Here is a 17433-nt window from a genome sequence, read left to right as displayed (position 1 = left end):
TACATTGTATTTATAAAACCATATGACATATGTTGTAATGAATGTTTATACATATTTATTTTTTAAAAAAAGTAATTTATAGTTTTTCATTAATAATCAAAGTCGAAATACAAAGAGGTACAACATTAAAAATACGGGGACTAGTTAAGAATGTTTATGTTTTTTGTGTGTGACAATTACTAAATTATCTTTTATTTATAGATATGTTTATGTTGATTTTTCATCTTAAAAAATAAATTGATATTATTATAATGGATATATCTAATTAATAAAGGAGTAATAAATGTATCTAGAAATTTGCATAGGTCTTATTAAGGGAGAAACAAAATCTCCGAAAAAGTCATATATTTAAGGACAAAAAGAGAGTATATATATTGTTAATTTAGGCTTTTGTATTAAACATTAATCCAGGTTAAAAATATCTGCACTCGGTCCCTATGATACACAATATAAAGAAGTCTAGTTCAAACTTGGCATTCCTCGTTTATTCATCTCAAGGGTGAAATTACGACCACTAGAATAATTGACGAATAATTTTTCTTTTATCTTGTGACCCAGGGTCCTCAATTTGCCAATGGTTCAAAAGTTTGAACCCCCTGATCTAGGATCCTGCCAATTGTTCAAATTGAATCCAAAATGATGGGTGGTGGTCGTATGACTTAAAACAACTCTCAAAGTCGAGCTTCATCTTCAAGCTCCATGCTTAATTGTGAGGTTAGAATGTTTGATTGTTGGTGTAACACCCCGTTTTTCCAACATAAATTTTTTATTAAAATAATCAGAGTAATCATCACAAATGAAATGTCACACTTCATAAAAATCATGAATGAAATAATTAACTAATTTTTCTTCAAAGTTCAATCAACATAATATTCAAAAACTTCACAGCATAATTTATTTCAACATCTAAATTAGTCTCTATCTTACTCTCTATATAAGTCTCTCATTTTCTTTTTTACTTTTTTTTGTGCATGTATTCTTTTTTTATTCCATATAGATATGGATGATAGATAGTAAGACAAGTTCTACTTCTTTAAATTAGTTTTTCTTCGGTTGCTTTTTTGTGTTTATTCTCAATTTTTTCTAGGATAATTTAGTTTTTATTTTTTATTTTTTATAAAGACTATCTTTACAATATGCTATTTGCGTTGAGTTTAGACTTCTCCATATTCAAAGAGCGGTGTGGTCACAAGTCTTGCTAATGTGCCTCTCTTCAAGTTTGTAATAGCGATAATAGTCTCGTAGTTAACACAATCTTCTGTATAAAAAAAATTCTTTCATTTATATTTTATTGTACAAGATTATTTTTATTTTATTTTATGTCATTTTATTGTACTATAATTTGCCAAATTAATGCATTTCAGGAACAACATAATTTTTTTTTTATAAAAACAAAATGATATTCATTCATTTAAATCGAGATATTATATCATTCAACACCGCTAAAAACGTAAATGATGAATCTCCGAACAAACTCACAACATCCAAGTTAATAGCATACAACGTCATAATGTCTATAAAAATATATGATAAAATTAAAGTGACTGGAATATCCATGGCCTTTGGATCTGCAACGTTGACGCCCAAATCTTTGATTGAATAATTGATCTTTCGATATGAATCAAATGAACATCGCAAGAAGACGGGAAATCAAACAACGCCGTACAAGACGACGAACAATAAACCACCACACTTAGATGATGAAATCGCAATAGAAAAAAAAACCTAGATCTATGTGAAAATCACTTATTTAGATTGAAACAGAGCGAAAAGGATGAATAGTGTGATTTCAGGTCAAGAATTGTCCCAAAATCACCCCCTTAATGAAGAAAATGGAAGAGAAAACTAGGGCCGACTTGTTAGAGAGGGAGGGAAAAAGAGAAAAATTCAACCAATGTTTTTCAGGAACAACATAATGTTACTCATCTTCTACCAAATTGAACTAAGCATATTAAAATTGAATGCAATAACTTGGCTATTTAAAAAATAAATAAAGTGCTAAACCACAAATAAATTAACATCTTTGAAAGAAACAATTGTCTTGGACCTTATATTTTTTCGGTAACCATCTTTTGTATCAATGGATAATTATTCCGTTTTTCATTTCTTATACGTAGTGTTGTTAGGTTCAACTTTAATTTGTCACTTAAGAGGTTGAGCTTTATTGAATTTTTTTGTTCAAATGGTTGAGATTATGAACTATTTATTTGCCATCATCTTCATCAAATTATATATGCTTTTTAAAACCCCAATCTTTATGTCTTCTTCTCTCAAAAACCCATTAATTCGATTCATCGATTCCTTCCTAACCCTTTTTCTTTGATTGTCTCTCACCAAAACCATATATAGTCCATTCATCAATTCCACATTCTATTATCCAAACTCTTCTTCCTCTTCCATTCATCAATTCCAAATTCGAATGTCAAAATTTTATGGATTAATGAGTTGCTGCCTTTATAGAGGTAACACACACATACACCATCGCAAAATAATCTTTATCTCCATTTCCATCTACATCATCATGAGAGGAAAATCTTAAGAGGAACAAATTCTTCATCGGAACAGAAAATTATGCTCGGCAAAATTGCAGCTTTAGATTACTTGGCTCAAATCTTCATCAAATCACAGTTTGGATTACCTGGTTTGAATCATTTAAATCTAAGAAGAAGAAAAACATCTTGCTCTCCATCTAACACACATACGTCCATCAGAAGAACAAAGATTGTTAAAGATAATTATTGTTTCTCTTTTTAATAAATTTGAAGTGATAAATTAGTAATTTATTAAAACCGTTTTATCCTTGAACATACCAAGTAACAAAAATACTTAACAAATTGTTACTTTTGTGGATAAATGTGACAGGGAAATGTTAAAAACTATACGGTGTTTAGATTAACGAAAGTTTTGGTTTTAAAAATTAGGATTTATAGGTTTTATTGCTTAGTTGGAGTTCGTGTTTGTGTTTTGATGAACCTTAACGAGTGCCTTCGGGACACACTTTAAACCTTTTAAAATAAGCAATTACATTCTTTAAAAAAGTCAAATGTTTCGATTTCCAATGCATTGATTAACACACATTTTCATAAATACTTACTACTTATGATCCTTAAAGAGCTCCGGGAGCACTTGATTGAGTAATAATGTCATAGTCAATGAATTAAGTTTGAAAAATGAACTTATGAAATTATGTTAATTTTTTTACTTTTTATAAGTGTAATTATTTTTTAAGAGGACAAACCATCCAATTAAATACGAGAATTTTTTTATAGAGACTGAATAATACAGTCGAGTCAACCGATTCAATATGATTCATGGAGTTTGAACATGACTTAATGGTTCAAAAATGTTGAAGAAAAGACACTAGTCACGAAATTAAGGAGGAGGGGATATTATTGTAATTTTGGTAGTAATTTTCCATTTCTTCCTGAACACGTTTCTGTCTCTTTTCCTTACAAAGCAACTGAACCAATTTCTAACAAACAAGGACAATACTGATCAGTACGAGAGAGGCCAATGAAAAGCAACGTATTACACTACCACTACCCATGATTTCCACTAAAAAAAATCAGAAGATTTTCGTGACTTTTCTACCCGTACTACATAGCATTGCTGTTTCTAACAAACCCCTTCTTTATTTTTGAACGATCTAACAAACCCTTCTTCTTCCTCTTCTTCTTCTTCTTCTGGTTCAATACTCGTTTTCATTTCATTTTCCACCTTTTTGATTTTTTCGATTCAACCCTAATCCCAATAACAATGATTCAAATCCTAAAAAAATTATCATTCACCACCACCCGTTCCCCCACCATTCCCCACCGCTTGCTAAACCCCACCACCACCGGTTCCCCCACCATTTCCCACCGCTTGCTAAACCCCACCACCACCTGTTCCCCACCATTCCCCACCGCTTGCTAAACCCCACCACCATTCCCCACCGCTTTCTAAACCCATTTCGTTATTTCGGCGTCAATAACTTCACCACTGTGAAGTGGTCTAAACGAAAACCACCAGAACTGATCAAAGACGGTAAACGTAGATACGTTATGACCGAACTGGAAACAACGTTACCATCTCTGAGATTTACGGGAAAATCACTTTATCCACCGGTGGGAAAATCTGTGGTGGTTGTGGAGTCTCTTGATAAAGCAAGAACCATTAGAAGTTATCTTGGTGGCATGTATGAAGTTCTTTCATGCAATGGACTTGTAATGGACTTGGATCCAGGTCAAAATTCTGCGAGTCTGGACAATGATTTTTGTTTGTTTTGGGAAATTTCAAATTCATCCCAAACTCGTGTGAAGAGGATCTCTGCTGCACTTAAGGGGTACGTAAATTATCACTTCCACTTAAGATAAAATTAATGTTAAATTGCTCTTAAGTTGTTTTTATAAGCTATATTGGAATTGGAATTGTTTTTAACTTTAGTTGTTTTGCTTAATTCATTTTATATTGTGCTACAGGGTCAACAATCTTATCTTTGCATTTGATCCTAGCCCTGAGGGTGAGACTATTGCTTGGCAGATTATCCATATTTTAAGAAAAAAGCATAGATCTCTGCAGGAAGATATCCTTCTCGCTAGAGTGGTTTTCAATGAAATTACTGAACAATCCATTAAAGCTGCTTTGCAAGAACCTAGAGAGATTGACATGAATTTGGTAAATTCTTACCTTGCAAAGAGGGTCATTGATTTTTTATTTGGGTTTAACATTTCCCCGTTAGTACTGAGGAAATTACCAAGTTGCAAATCCCCTAGAAGATTTGAATTCCCTGCTCTTTCTCTTCTATGTGATAGAGAATCAGAAATTAACTCATTTAGATCCAGGGAATATTGGACACTGTACCCCCAATTGCAGAGAACAAACAGGGATCTACCATTTCGGACCCTACTCACACATATTGATTCAAGGGAATTGAATAAGTTTTCAGTTGCTTCTGTTGAAGAGGCAAATGAGATTCAAAGCAGAATATACTCTGCTCAGTTTCAGGTCATTGGTATTACAAGATCAAAAATTTCTAAAATGTCTCCCACGCCTTATTCGACTTCAACTCTTCAGCAGGATGCAGCAAGAATATTGAATTTCTCTTCGAGTATCACAATGAAGGTTTTCATGTGGAATTATGATTTAATTTTGTTTACATGTTTAATTTTCTAGAATTACTTTTATCATTAATCTTGATTGAATTATTAATGCAGATTGCTCGGAAACTCTATGAGGGAGTTAAATTCCATAAGAATATCCGAGCCGGTCTGATAACGTGCTTCATAACTGACGGACTTCATGTAGGTTCACATACGTGGATGACATCTATATATATTTAGAGTGTATTTCTGTCAATGCAATAATTTTGTTTGTTGAAAACCGTTTCTATCTTTGACACTTGGAGTTTTGTTTACTAGATCTCTGAGGAAGCTGTTTCGGATATTCGATCCGTTATCATTCAAAGGTGACGTGTGCTTCTTCATACTTCTTTTTAATTTGCTCATGTTTGCAACAGGAACTTCAATACTACTGAATATACAATCAATTCATTCGTATGCATCGTACTATATGTTTTTTGTTTATAAAGATGTTTCATATATTTGTTGCATAAAATTAATATTGCATTTACTTTCTTATACATATGTTTCATATATGTGTGTATAGTTTTGTTCTATCTATTTTTAATACGTTAGTTTTTACTTCTTTTCCCTATCAATTTATTTATTTTTTTTTAAATTTGAATTCTTATTTTCTGGTTTAAACAAATTTTAATTTTTCTTCCATGAGCTTAAATTTACTGGGTGCAGGTACGGACAAAATTTTGTTGCACAAAGTCCACCGGAGAACGTTATAAAGGTGAAAAATGCACTAGAATCCCATGAAGCCATCAGACCTACTGACATACGCAAGTTACCATGTATGTAATAAGTTATGCGTTTTTTTTTTTTTTTTTTAATAAATGTTTTAGTTCAATGATGAACTAAGTGCCATAGCTAACAGCATTGCTTCTTAATGACTTGTCAGCGATGCTGGCTGGGGTGTTAGATAAAGAATCTTTGAAGCTATACACACTGATTTGGTTCAGAACAATCTCATGTCAGATGGAACCGGCTATTCTTGAAAAGGTTAGAATACAAAATATCCATCAAGAAAAAGTATAGTATGTTTTTTAACTAGTTTTTTTTTTTTTTTGTAAAGGGTGTTTATAAAAATAAACCCATCTAAAATAAAGTCCTGTGTTAAGCAAGTTCCCTTTAAAATTCTAGGATTCCTTTCCAGTTATAAACACTAAAGAAATGCAACAACAGAACATGCCTCGAAATTTGGCCTCTTTGTGGAAAGCAAAACCTCTAAAATTAGTTAAGATCCAAAAAACCAAACAGTTTATTCCAAAAGGAAAGGAAGCAGTTGAATAATAATGCAAAAAAGAGATCTGAAATTTTTAGAGACAGACCCCCAACACTCATAAATTTATAAACAAGCTTATTTAATCATATCCCTTGATTAAAGTGATTATAGCAAAACCAAATAATTTACATAAAGAAAAGAAAGTATGAAGTTCACCAAACTAATGATACTCAATAATATTCAACATGTGCGTTGTGTTATCATATCAGTAACACCTTAGTTTTTTTATTCTTTAGCTTTTCATGTATCGTATTTTTGGGTTATTCGATTTGAGGTGTGATGTTTATCTTTCTCTCACTCATCTTTATTGGGTTCAACTTCCTCTGTTGTATGGAACCTTGCTTTATAAAAGGAAAAAATGTTTCTTGGTAAATTCAATTTTTTTTTTACCATATTTCCAGGTCTACTATTGTTAGATTGTGTCTGTCCTAAATAAAGATCTTTAACATAATATATGATCTTGAAATACAGCTTGTGTTCATTTAAAGTTCAAGTGCTTCGATCTGATATTATTATTCTTGACCAGCTATGTTTCCTAATGTTTTTTCTGGTTCCAGATACAAGTTGATATTGGAAATTCTGATCAGTCTATCCTGTTACGGTCTGCTAGCTCAAGGGTCGAGTTTCCTGGGTACCGGACAGTTTTTACGGTACGGTTAGTTCTTGCAGATACGTTACTTTGTGACTTGATGCTATTTAGCCTCGTGATAGTTTGTAATCATTCATATACCTGTTCATTGCGTTTTACAAATAATGGGTTTTATTTGTTTATTAGACTTGAGCTTATTATTATTATTATTATTGTTATTGTTGTTGAGATATTATAATTATGATTAATAGGATAATTTTTATATCCTGATTTTATTTATTTAGTTTTCCTTTCTCAGTTGATTCTTTCCCTAGTTCTTGGGATTGATTAGGAGACCCATGTGTATATATATTTGTACATTCCCCTAATATAATATACACAGTAATTTTAATTCAAGCATTATTATGATATATGTTAATTTCCATCAGGTTAATTGTTGTTAATTTGTTATAACTTTTATTATTTAACAATGGACTATGGTATTATTTTCAGTTTATGTACCTGTTAGCTGCAACCGGGCAAATAACTATGATAAGTAGATTTCAAATTTAAAGCTTGTGGAGAAATAAATTTTGAAGTTTTGCCATATGTTTCAAAGTATATACATTAGCTATCTAAAATGATGTATTGACCTTGAGCGTTATATCAAATATTGAAGCTTAAAATGATTTGCCAAGATTTTCCGTGTTGTTTGCTATATTTATGCCGAAGTTACTCTAGAGTCTCCACATCCAATTTTTATACTGAAGTGTAGAGACGCATTTGGTTCTATGTTGTGTTGTGCATTACTTGATAAAAGAGACTTGCAAGATTCAATGTAGTTTACATTGGATTCAATATGAATTCGATCCTTTCTGATTAATCATGCGAGGCTGTGACACAATTTTGTTTACGACCATTTTTTTATGTTCCTGTAAGGACTAGTGCTTCAAAACGTACAAGCTCTAGGTCCACAAATGGTTCTGTATCTTCATCAATTTAAGCTGAAGTAGAGAATACTCGCATGTCCCTTTAAAAGAGTAGGACAGTAAAACTGATTCCCGACTTATGTATGGTTCTTTTTCACTCCCAGGGCATTGTCACCGAAGATGGACAATATAGAGATAGTGACGATTCCAATCATGATCTAGCTTTTGGCATTGAAGAGGGACAATATAGAGATAGTGACAGGTCCAATCATGATCTAGATTTTGACATGCTAAGTTCTGTGAAGGTAACATTTCTTGAAATTTATTATTGTTTATGCTATTTAAAATTATTTCACGCCTGCCAGTCCGTGCCTTGTTAATTTATTTGTCTACACTGCTTTTATTGGATTCCTTATGTTGTTTTGCCAATGGCCATTGGTTTTTTAAAAGGACAGTCTTGGCATATATACAGATAAGACAACAAGATACCTTGTAAAATGTAAATTGCAGTAGTTTCTTGTCTTCAACATATTTATTTTTTTTATTTTTTTTATTTTTCTACTTGGGGAAAGCCAACTTTTCTAAAAGCTTTTGTCGTTAGGTGGAGGCTAGATAATGAAACTTTGCCTCTAACCTTCCTCATGCAATAGCCTTTGGATTTAAAGTTTGTCTATCTAGAAGTCCTTTTTACCTTGTGCAGAAATTAAGCTTTATTTGAAAGAACGGGGCAGCAAATATTGAACTCTCATCACCTAGTCAATAGGTTATAGGAGGACTTAATTGCATGTCAAGGATTAAAATCATTTATGGGGTAGAAAAATGTACATATCAACTGGAAATGGTCTTGCACCATTCCTAGATTAAAACTAAGAGTGGTGCTATATGGCACGACACCCTTTGGACACGCACGACAATATACAACACGCCATTTGCTTTGTTAAAACAAACATCATTTAAAGGTCAAAATGCCAAAAAGGAGTATGGTGAATACAACGCCAAATATTTAACAGCAACGGCCTAAGTATTTGTATTTTTCCCAGTACAAATGCCAAAGCATTATAGTAATAAGAGAAATACCATCAGACAAGACAAAGCACACACTCATACTTGATTTGGAGATGCACCCCACAAGATATAGTAAGCGTTATTCGTGCAAATAAGACGACAAATATGTCGTGCACTTTAATATTCCCCTAAAACTAATTCCTGCTTCCTTTCTTTGTTTTTTTACACAATTACTCTTCATTTATGCTTCCGTATTTATTAATGCAACAAATAACGCAACACCTTTCCCTTCATTGACTTTGACTTTTGTTATATAGAGAGAGGACGTGTTTCATGTTGTTCAAATTGAGGCGGGTCAACACCATTCCCAACCTCCACAACGTTACTCCGTAGCATCATTGGTAAGTCTTTTTGTGTCCTTCGTTATTCTTGGAGGAGTATTATAGACCATGACTGCACTAATTTCAGCTGGTTACTCTTTTGTTGTATGTAGAATTGATGGTTGATATTGGAATCAGTGTTGTTAAATATCTGGTATACCGGCGCTATATCGCTATTTCGCATCGGAATTCAGGGTAGACGATACGAAACCTGATACGATTTAGCAACTTAGATATTTCCAAAATATCGGCGAGATTGCTCAAATCTGGTATATCAGTCATGACATGCATATCAGAATTCTGCAACTTTTAGCTTGTATCTTTTAATGTATTTTTTATGATAAAGCCCAATACTATATTTTATTCTAAACTGGTGGGTTGGTCAAATTGGTAGGCCCAATATAATAGTATAAAACCTAAAACTTATGATGATCTTGTCTTAGTAGAATCAGAAGCAGAGTTTGAGGACATCGATTCAATTGAAGAAGTTGAAGGATATGCCTCTGCTATCTGAAAATGAGGATAAATGATTATGTTGGGGAAGAGTAGAATAATTAGATCTTTTATTACTAGTTAGAAATTAGAACTACCAATTATTAGTTGTTTTGAACTATTTAAATTTTGAGTTTTAAGTCACTTTTAATTTGTTTTTATGGCTTTCTTCATTAATGTATGCAATTATGCATTATCATGCTTTATTAGCTGTTTAAACTATTGTGATTTTGAGTTTTATATCAAGTCATTTTGAATTTCTGTTTATGTAGTTTTTTATTTCCGCATTTTAAATTTCTGTTTACGTAGCTTTTATCTTTGTGTAGCATGATTTATTTTATATATTATTGTTTATTTGAACCATTTTGTGCCTTCCTCTATTTTCCCGCTACACTATCTGCTATTTTTAATATCGGGTTTTTGGCGATCCAATATTTTCCATAATCCGATATTAATAACACTGATTGGAATCCTACCAACGGGCTATATATTATTAATAGATATGTATTGCATTTCAATTTCTTGATTTGTAGTATAATTGGTCTTAATTAATGAACAACACCCACTTCTTTTAATCGGAGCAGTACCTGATTCAGTTCAATGGGGAACTTCATATTCTATTAATGCTTGCCTTTTGTTTATTGGATCTTCTTTTCCTTCTAACAATGTACTTTTATAGTTGCTTATTAAAACATCACAAACTTGCATCTCAACCGAAGATAGAAAAATGTGCAGATTGAGATACTGTTAAAAACATATTGATCATGTGGTTGGCTGTTAACTAGTGACAGTTCCTCAATCTTTATAACATATGCTGTCAGCTTGTGCACATACAGGCTACATTTAGAGTTTTGTTACGATGAACTCGTTTCTCGACTTCCTGTTGAACTATATGTATGGCAACATATGCATATATTGAGTTCTTTATCTTGTAAATATCTGTGATTTATGATTTTAAATACGATATCTGAAATAAATAGATCTATTGCTACATGTTGAGTTCAACATGCACCGGAGCTCTTCAAAAGATATGCTTTGTGATGTCAAGGAGGAGATACATAGCTTTTGTTTCTTTTGCTTGTCTGTTTTGTTTTCTTATGTTAGGACTTCCTTTATGATATTTGCATGTCATAGGTTAATAAGCTTGACGAAATTGGGATCGGAAGAGCGGCATCATATGCACAAACATTACAAGGATTGCAGGTATTTGACTTGGAGACTGTCTAATGGCATAACTATGCTGTGTCTTTTCTATCTTATATCACCTCAAGGCTAACAATTAAGTTAAAAGTCAATGAAACAAGGAAGCAGCTGATCAAAGATAATTATAGATGTTCTCATACTTGATTTATCTGAAGAGTTTTCCCTTACCCCTCATCCTTGGGTCTCTATCATATCTCAAATGATGTGGGACTCTCGACCCTAAGTGCCATCAAAAGCCAATGAAACAAGGAAGCAGCTGGGCAGTAAAAAAAGTAGAATATGATGAAAGAACATGATAAAACAAGAAAATAAGCCTGCTGGTGAAAAAGAACAATAAACCAGTAAAAAAGAAACATGATAACTGACTAACAGCTGTTAGTAATCTACAAGAAAATAAAGCCTTGTCGATAATTTATATTCTCTCTCACAACGGAAACTGTATAATCATAGAACTTTGCTTATTGTCTTGTCCTTTTTATATAATGTAAGAAGGCTATGGAACTTAAGCAGCAGTTGGTTAGAGCTACACGTGTAGTTTGTATGTTAACCATAAGTTAGTGATTTGCTTAGTAAAATGCATTGATTTCACTGCTTTATAAGGTTGAAGTTCCAGGCCAAACCGAGGCACCTGGACATAAGAGAAACCTTCAGGATATATTACTAGATCCGACCAAACCCTATTCCCACTAGCTGAGGTCGGATATATGAATCATATGACATTATGATGTCTTGTTATGGATCAAAATAAAGCAACACAAAAACAATTTATCAATAAACTCACGTCATACTTTGTGACTTCCAATTTTATCTTTGTTGAGTTGTTGTGACACAGTAATAGTTAATCTATTGGAACGATATTTTTCCAAGAGTTAAGAAACCGACTTTCTGTATCCTCCCTCCCAAAACTATATTTTGAGTTACCTTGTGGAATTTGTCTTGTTGCCACTGTTTCCCACTCTTTATTTCATCATGTTTACTGCATCCTGCACATAAATTTTAAGGCACCGCATGCGTTAATGTTTTAATATCAGTTTGATTATGAGTCTTCATTTGTTTGTTGTTTCAGGATGGAAACTACGTGAAAGTAAAAAACTGTGTTCTTACTCCCAAATTTCGTGGCCGTGCGGTAAGCTTTGGGCTTGTGGTTCTGAAATTATTGTTTGTTGGGATGAAAATACTAGTTCTATTGTTCTACTATGTTATTAATACGCTGCAAAAGAAGACTTTAAGTGATGTTGGTCTTGCTTATAGTAGCTTGAACTTTTGGAGTCAAATGATTTATATCTTTTCTCTCTGTAGTTTTTTCCTTACTATGCATACTACAGACACACTAATTTCAAACTACAACACTTATACATATTCACAGATATATTCCTTTGAATTATGCTAATCATTATTAAATGCAATTTATCTGATATATGATTTGTTTTGTGCTCCTTTTACCATTGTCTCCAGTTATATATTTTTTTCTTCCTTTTTTCTTTTGTCTGTCCATACATTTTAAAACAAAATAAATAATTATGTATTCATTTGATTGATCATTTTTGTGGTAACATTTCTCCTGTTACCTTTATTGTATCATGCGGAAATAATGTGTATATGCTGTCTTTTATTGGGCCCATGAAAGAAATCCGAATCAAGCCAGCTTGAACCCTTGTCATCTGCTTCACTGTTTTCCATATTGGTTTAGGAAATGAGATTAGAAAGCCTGGGTGAATTTGCATAATAACAACTTAAAAATATTTATGCATTCCTCACTATTCTCATAGGGCAATAATCCATCTCTCTCATCAATGAGCCTTAGATATTTAATTCCCTACAAATCTCTTCCGCTCATGAGATGCACGTATTATGAATTAAATTGGCGAGTCCTTTTGGTTTCATATTGTAATTGACGAGTCCTTTTTCAGATATCTTAGAAATGAGATTTCTTGTAACTTATGAGTTTTATGTCGTTTTTGGGTCATATTTAGGTGTCTGCTTTTTTATCACATCATTTTTCAGAGGTTACAGACTACAGTTCCACTGCTGCCATGGAGTTTGAGGTATATATTACAATCGTGTATTTTAGATCACATTTCTTTTAATATGCAAAAACATTTCTTGGGAATAGTATTTATATTCCTTACATATTTTGGCAAAATATTCTCAGGTATCATTGGTTCCCAGAAATCTATTTTACTCATGGACTCCACGACGAATATGTTTTCACACTTTCCCTTTTTTTCATTCCCGTTAAGGGGTGGGAATTTTGTATTGTCGTGGCAATAAACATTTTAGAACTCAACAAACTTTAACTTTCTACTTTCACATCATATTTTCTCAACCAATATAAATTTTAAAAATATTCTTAGGAATATTATATATTTAGCAAACATATATAAATTTTACTTCGGAGTTAGTTGTGAATCTTTCTAAAGCTGTATGTTTGTGCTACTATTGCAGTGGTAATGTGGCACCCAAGATTGTTTACTTCCATTTTGTATTTTTAAATTTTTAATTGAGTCCTTGCCTACCATTTCTATAATGAAAATGTATCTCATATTTTATTCAGCTTGATAATGTTTCTGCTGGAACCACCAATTGGAAAAGCCTTGTTCGTGATTATTCGACACGGTTTAAAACATGTTGTGAGCGTACTTCTAATGTTCATATTCGCCAGGTGTGTGTGGGTTCTCTCTTTTTGCTCAATGCTTTGCCATTTTGGGGTCTCAAATTATGTTTTTCTTGGTATGCTTTCTTTTTAATGTTGTCTATCCACCTTGTATGTTTGCATATGCTTGTTAATATGACTATGATAGACTGGAAGCAAAATGCGCTCTGCATGTTTTTTTATCTTATCTACTAATGAATGATTTTTATACTTACAGGTTGAAGAGATGTTACAAAACAAATTTGCGGATTATTTATTTGGTTCACTCCCAGACCAGAGTCGGTTGTGTCCAAGGTAAATTATGCCACGTTGTGGTTGGAAATAGTTAAATATTAATATCATCATGCGTGCCACACCCTCATTATGCTATGTTTATGCTGCAGTACTTTTGTGGTAAAAGAGATGATCACATGATAAGTGTGCATACTCTACTGTTGGAATGTTAAAGTTTAAGAATTTAAATGCTTATTGGTTATGAAACTTGGTTGACATTCCGTAATCCGTTACTGTTGGTATTTGTTGACCCTGAGGAATATATTATATGAATTCATTTTATAATGTTCTAGGGTAAAATTTGTGTAGGGATGATTTGTTAATTGAATTCATTATATTGGTGCCTGGATTGTTTCTCAGATATTCTCCTGATAAATTCTTATTTGACTTGTTTTAGTTGTATGGAAGGCACACTGACATTTAAAGTACGTAGACTTAGTGCTGCTGGCTACTGTATAGGCTGTGATCAACATCCTAGGTGCACGTAAGTGTTATGCTAAATTTTTGGTTTATAAGTTCTAAGTTATAGCTTAACTGTTGTGTGATTTCACACAATGGTGAACTTGTATGCCACTATACACATTTTGAAGAATGGCGGTTATTATGTTCTCTTATCAATGCAAATAAATAATGAGGTTTGACGTGCAAATAACTATTTGACTTTAAATAGTCAAAGCGTCTAGTTGCACGAGCTTTTGATAATCTTACATTTCATATATGCTTACTTCTACTTAAATGAAAAGCTCGTAGAAGCAAGAATATATGAAATGTTAGATTATCAAAAACATTAATTCTAGATTTTAGAGGTGTGAAAATTGGAATGCCAAACCATACCATAAATCAAACCTTCAACTATCCGTGGGTCTATCATACAAAATGACATGCAATGTTGTCAAACACGAGATCCTATGAAGCATCGGGAGGGGCTGAAGGACTGTAACTTAGAGGATTGTAATGTTGTTCGTATGATCCTACCTAAAATCCGTTCAGATTCACGGAAAACAGAGTTTCTTCTTGCAGTCGCTACGATAGCAAAATCTGGACAAAAAACAGCATAGCAGAACATTTTTAATGACTAACACAACAGACCGAAACAAATTTACAAACTGCAAACAAAAAATACCAACAAAACAGAAAGTACAAACTGATCAATACTCTAATAGGGTAATACCTTTCATGAAAAATATAATAGAATTTCAGCCTGTGGTTTGGGTTTATATTGAGATGGGTGAAGACCTCTGGAGTCCTTGGTGTAAATTGGATTGAGAATTGTCCAACAGAAGTAGAGACCAATAAAGCTATAGGCCAAACCAAGCAATGTTAAAGGTAGATTTAGAATTTCCCAATTGAAGTAGAGGCCGATAAAACTACATGCCAAGCCAAGCTATTTAAAAGAGCTTAGTTTTGAATGGTTTGCCATTAGACACGGTTCACAAAAATACATAATAGTCTCTTTTGAATCATATAGCGGATCTCTGGGAAAATCCTTTTCTTGTTACTGCTATATGCTCTTATGAGAGCAGCCTCATTTATTGTAAGCATCATATTAATTGTACATGGTACTTTTGAACTGGTTGTTTTTTATGCTAATGCTTTGATTAGTATTTTTTGTGATTCAAAGAATGCATTTAGTATATTCCATTACTTCTAAAACTTTATAGCCATTAGACATTTTATGTATGTAATAGTTTAACTCTCAGGGTCATATATAAATATTGAGGCTGCTATTTTTCTTGTCCTCATAACAGCAGTTTTGCCTTGTGAAACACATCATTGTTGAAATTACAAATTTATGAGTGGTACTTGTGATTTCTAAAAACAGGTACACTGGGAAAACATTATATAGTGACGAGGAGGAGGAAGATACACCTCAGCCAAACACTATAAGAGAGGAACCAAAGGTTTGCTTAACCTTGGCTCGATTTTATGTTTTTATGGACTGGCATAATTTGACTTGTTTGAAATGCTAAATGGCTGCCTATTCTGTTAGATATCTTGGCACAAATGTTTCTGTTCATAAGAAATTATTTTTTTCTGTTTATAAAATTCATAAGATATTGTAGTTTCATTTTTTGTTATTTATCAAGATTTTACTTTCTTTCTGTCTTGGCAACCACATGCTAAATAAGAATTTAAGTAAAAGCATTAGTGGTAAGAAAAAAAAATATACAATATTGCTCTTTGTTAACTTATGTCTTTGGTTTTGGAGCATATTCTTGGATGAAAATAGGCATAGAAACAGTTCAAGCAAAGCCTCGAGTCAAATGAAACCAGGCCTACTTAATACTGGCATGTGGGGCCGGGGATTAGGATTTAACCTGGGTATAGTGTCACCATATTTTGTTCGGGTATAGTGTCACCATATTTTGTTCGGGTCTGCCTAGAATGACATGGTTTGAATTTATGAACCAAACTGAGTAGAAGATGGGCAGCAGGGCCATAAGTAAATGAGGTTTGTTTGAGGGGTTTCACTGGATGAAGATAGTGAGAGAGGGCTGGGTTAAGTGCTATGGATCAACTTTTATTAGACATTTATGGCGTGTTTTGCCCATTTTAAGTGACGGAAAAGCATCACACGTGTGTTTTATCCAATTTAACTGCTGATTTTGTTTCCTCTTTACAATTTTGCAGAGCATGACAAATTCGTTGGCAAGTATTGCACGAATGAATGTAAATTTACACTCCTTTCCGATCCATGAAAATACTGTCACTTTGAGCTGCCCATCATCCGGCCCAAGTAAAAAATGCTATGTCTATCTTGTGCCTGTTGTACATACCAAAGAGGTATTTTGGTTTTTATTTTTTATTTTTTACTGCAAATAGAAAATCAAAATCAACTTACATTTTATTAATTTTATGCAGAAGTCAAGAAGAGACGTGGAAACTGCATTGTATCATTTGCGACCTCAGTCGGTGTTCCTTGAATGTTATTTGGAACCCAAATTTTATTCATACTTCCATGTAAATTGTTTTAATTATTAATATTTTTTATTTAACTTTTAACAAATATATAACAGAATTTTAAGTTGTTTTATGTAATTATTAATATAGGAGGGCTGTGAACAAGGGTATGCCTTTAAGATTGCGAAAGCATTGGAGATGGAAATCATTTTTGGCGATATCTGCGACCGTGTAAGATTTATTTATTTATTTTTTTATAATTTTAGAAATGAAATTTATTTGTTATTGATTTATTTTTTTAAACCTTTTTAATCGTATGACAGAGCTTGAAGACATGTGAAGATAGAAAGTTAGATGAACTACGTCTGAGATACGGATTTGAAAAAGACAATGTAAATTTCTCTACTTTGTTCTTGTTAAAATATAGAAAGTGATAGAAACTGAGAATATCTCAGGGAATGAATTTCTAATTTAGCATTTTATTCTCTATTGTTACAACGAGTTTTAGTATAACACAACAACTCTAACTACCTAAATTCTCAACTCTAATGTTTTTCTTTGTAGGATATGGAGTTGAGAGATATGGTCATGATATGGCTTTTTACGACGTCCGAGACTTGTAAGTTTAGTGTTTAAAAT

The 17433-nt window shown here is 32.7% G+C and overlaps 1 protein-coding gene across 1 annotated transcript; it reads left to right on the top strand.

The window, feature by feature from the left end:
- Window positions 1–4043: 4043 nt before the first annotated feature.
- On the top strand, window positions 4044–17430 carry LOC25486940 (DNA topoisomerase 1). The gene is made up of 21 exons (XM_039831067.1): window positions 4044–4324; window positions 4461–5103; window positions 5196–5282; window positions 5400–5446; window positions 5790–5899; window positions 6007–6107; window positions 6948–7040; window positions 8052–8192; window positions 9210–9293; window positions 10899–10967; window positions 12034–12093; window positions 12941–13012; window positions 13522–13629; window positions 13838–13914; window positions 14291–14377; window positions 15716–15794; window positions 16525–16677; window positions 16756–16854; window positions 16945–17025; window positions 17118–17186; window positions 17359–17430. The coding sequence occupies exons 1-21, from the start codon at window positions 4044–4046 to the stop codon at window positions 17428–17430; spliced, it is 2613 nt and encodes an 870-aa protein (XP_039687001.1).
- The last annotated feature ends 3 nt before the right edge of the window (window positions 17431–17433 follow it).

Source organism: Medicago truncatula, chromosome 2 (genome assembly GCF_003473485.1).
Source record: "Medicago truncatula cultivar Jemalong A17 chromosome 2, MtrunA17r5.0-ANR, whole genome shotgun sequence".
NCBI classification, from domain to species: Eukaryota; Viridiplantae; Streptophyta; class Magnoliopsida; order Fabales; family Fabaceae; genus Medicago; species Medicago truncatula.
Note: the sequence above shows the minus strand (reverse complement) of the source record. Positions and strands in the feature narration are given on the sequence as shown.

Coding starts and splice junctions, on each gene's coding strand:
- LOC25486940 (XM_039831067.1), top strand. CDS start 4,044: ATGACCGAACTGGAAACAACGTTACCATCTCTGAGATTTACGGGAAAA. Junction 5,283..5,399: donor TCATAACTGACGGACTTCAT/GTAGGTTCACAT, acceptor TTTGTTTACTAG/ATCTCTGAGGAAGCTGTTTC. Junction 13,915..14,290: donor CAGAGTCGGTTGTGTCCAAG/GTAAATTATGCC, acceptor GACTTGTTTTAG/TTGTATGGAAGGCACACTGA.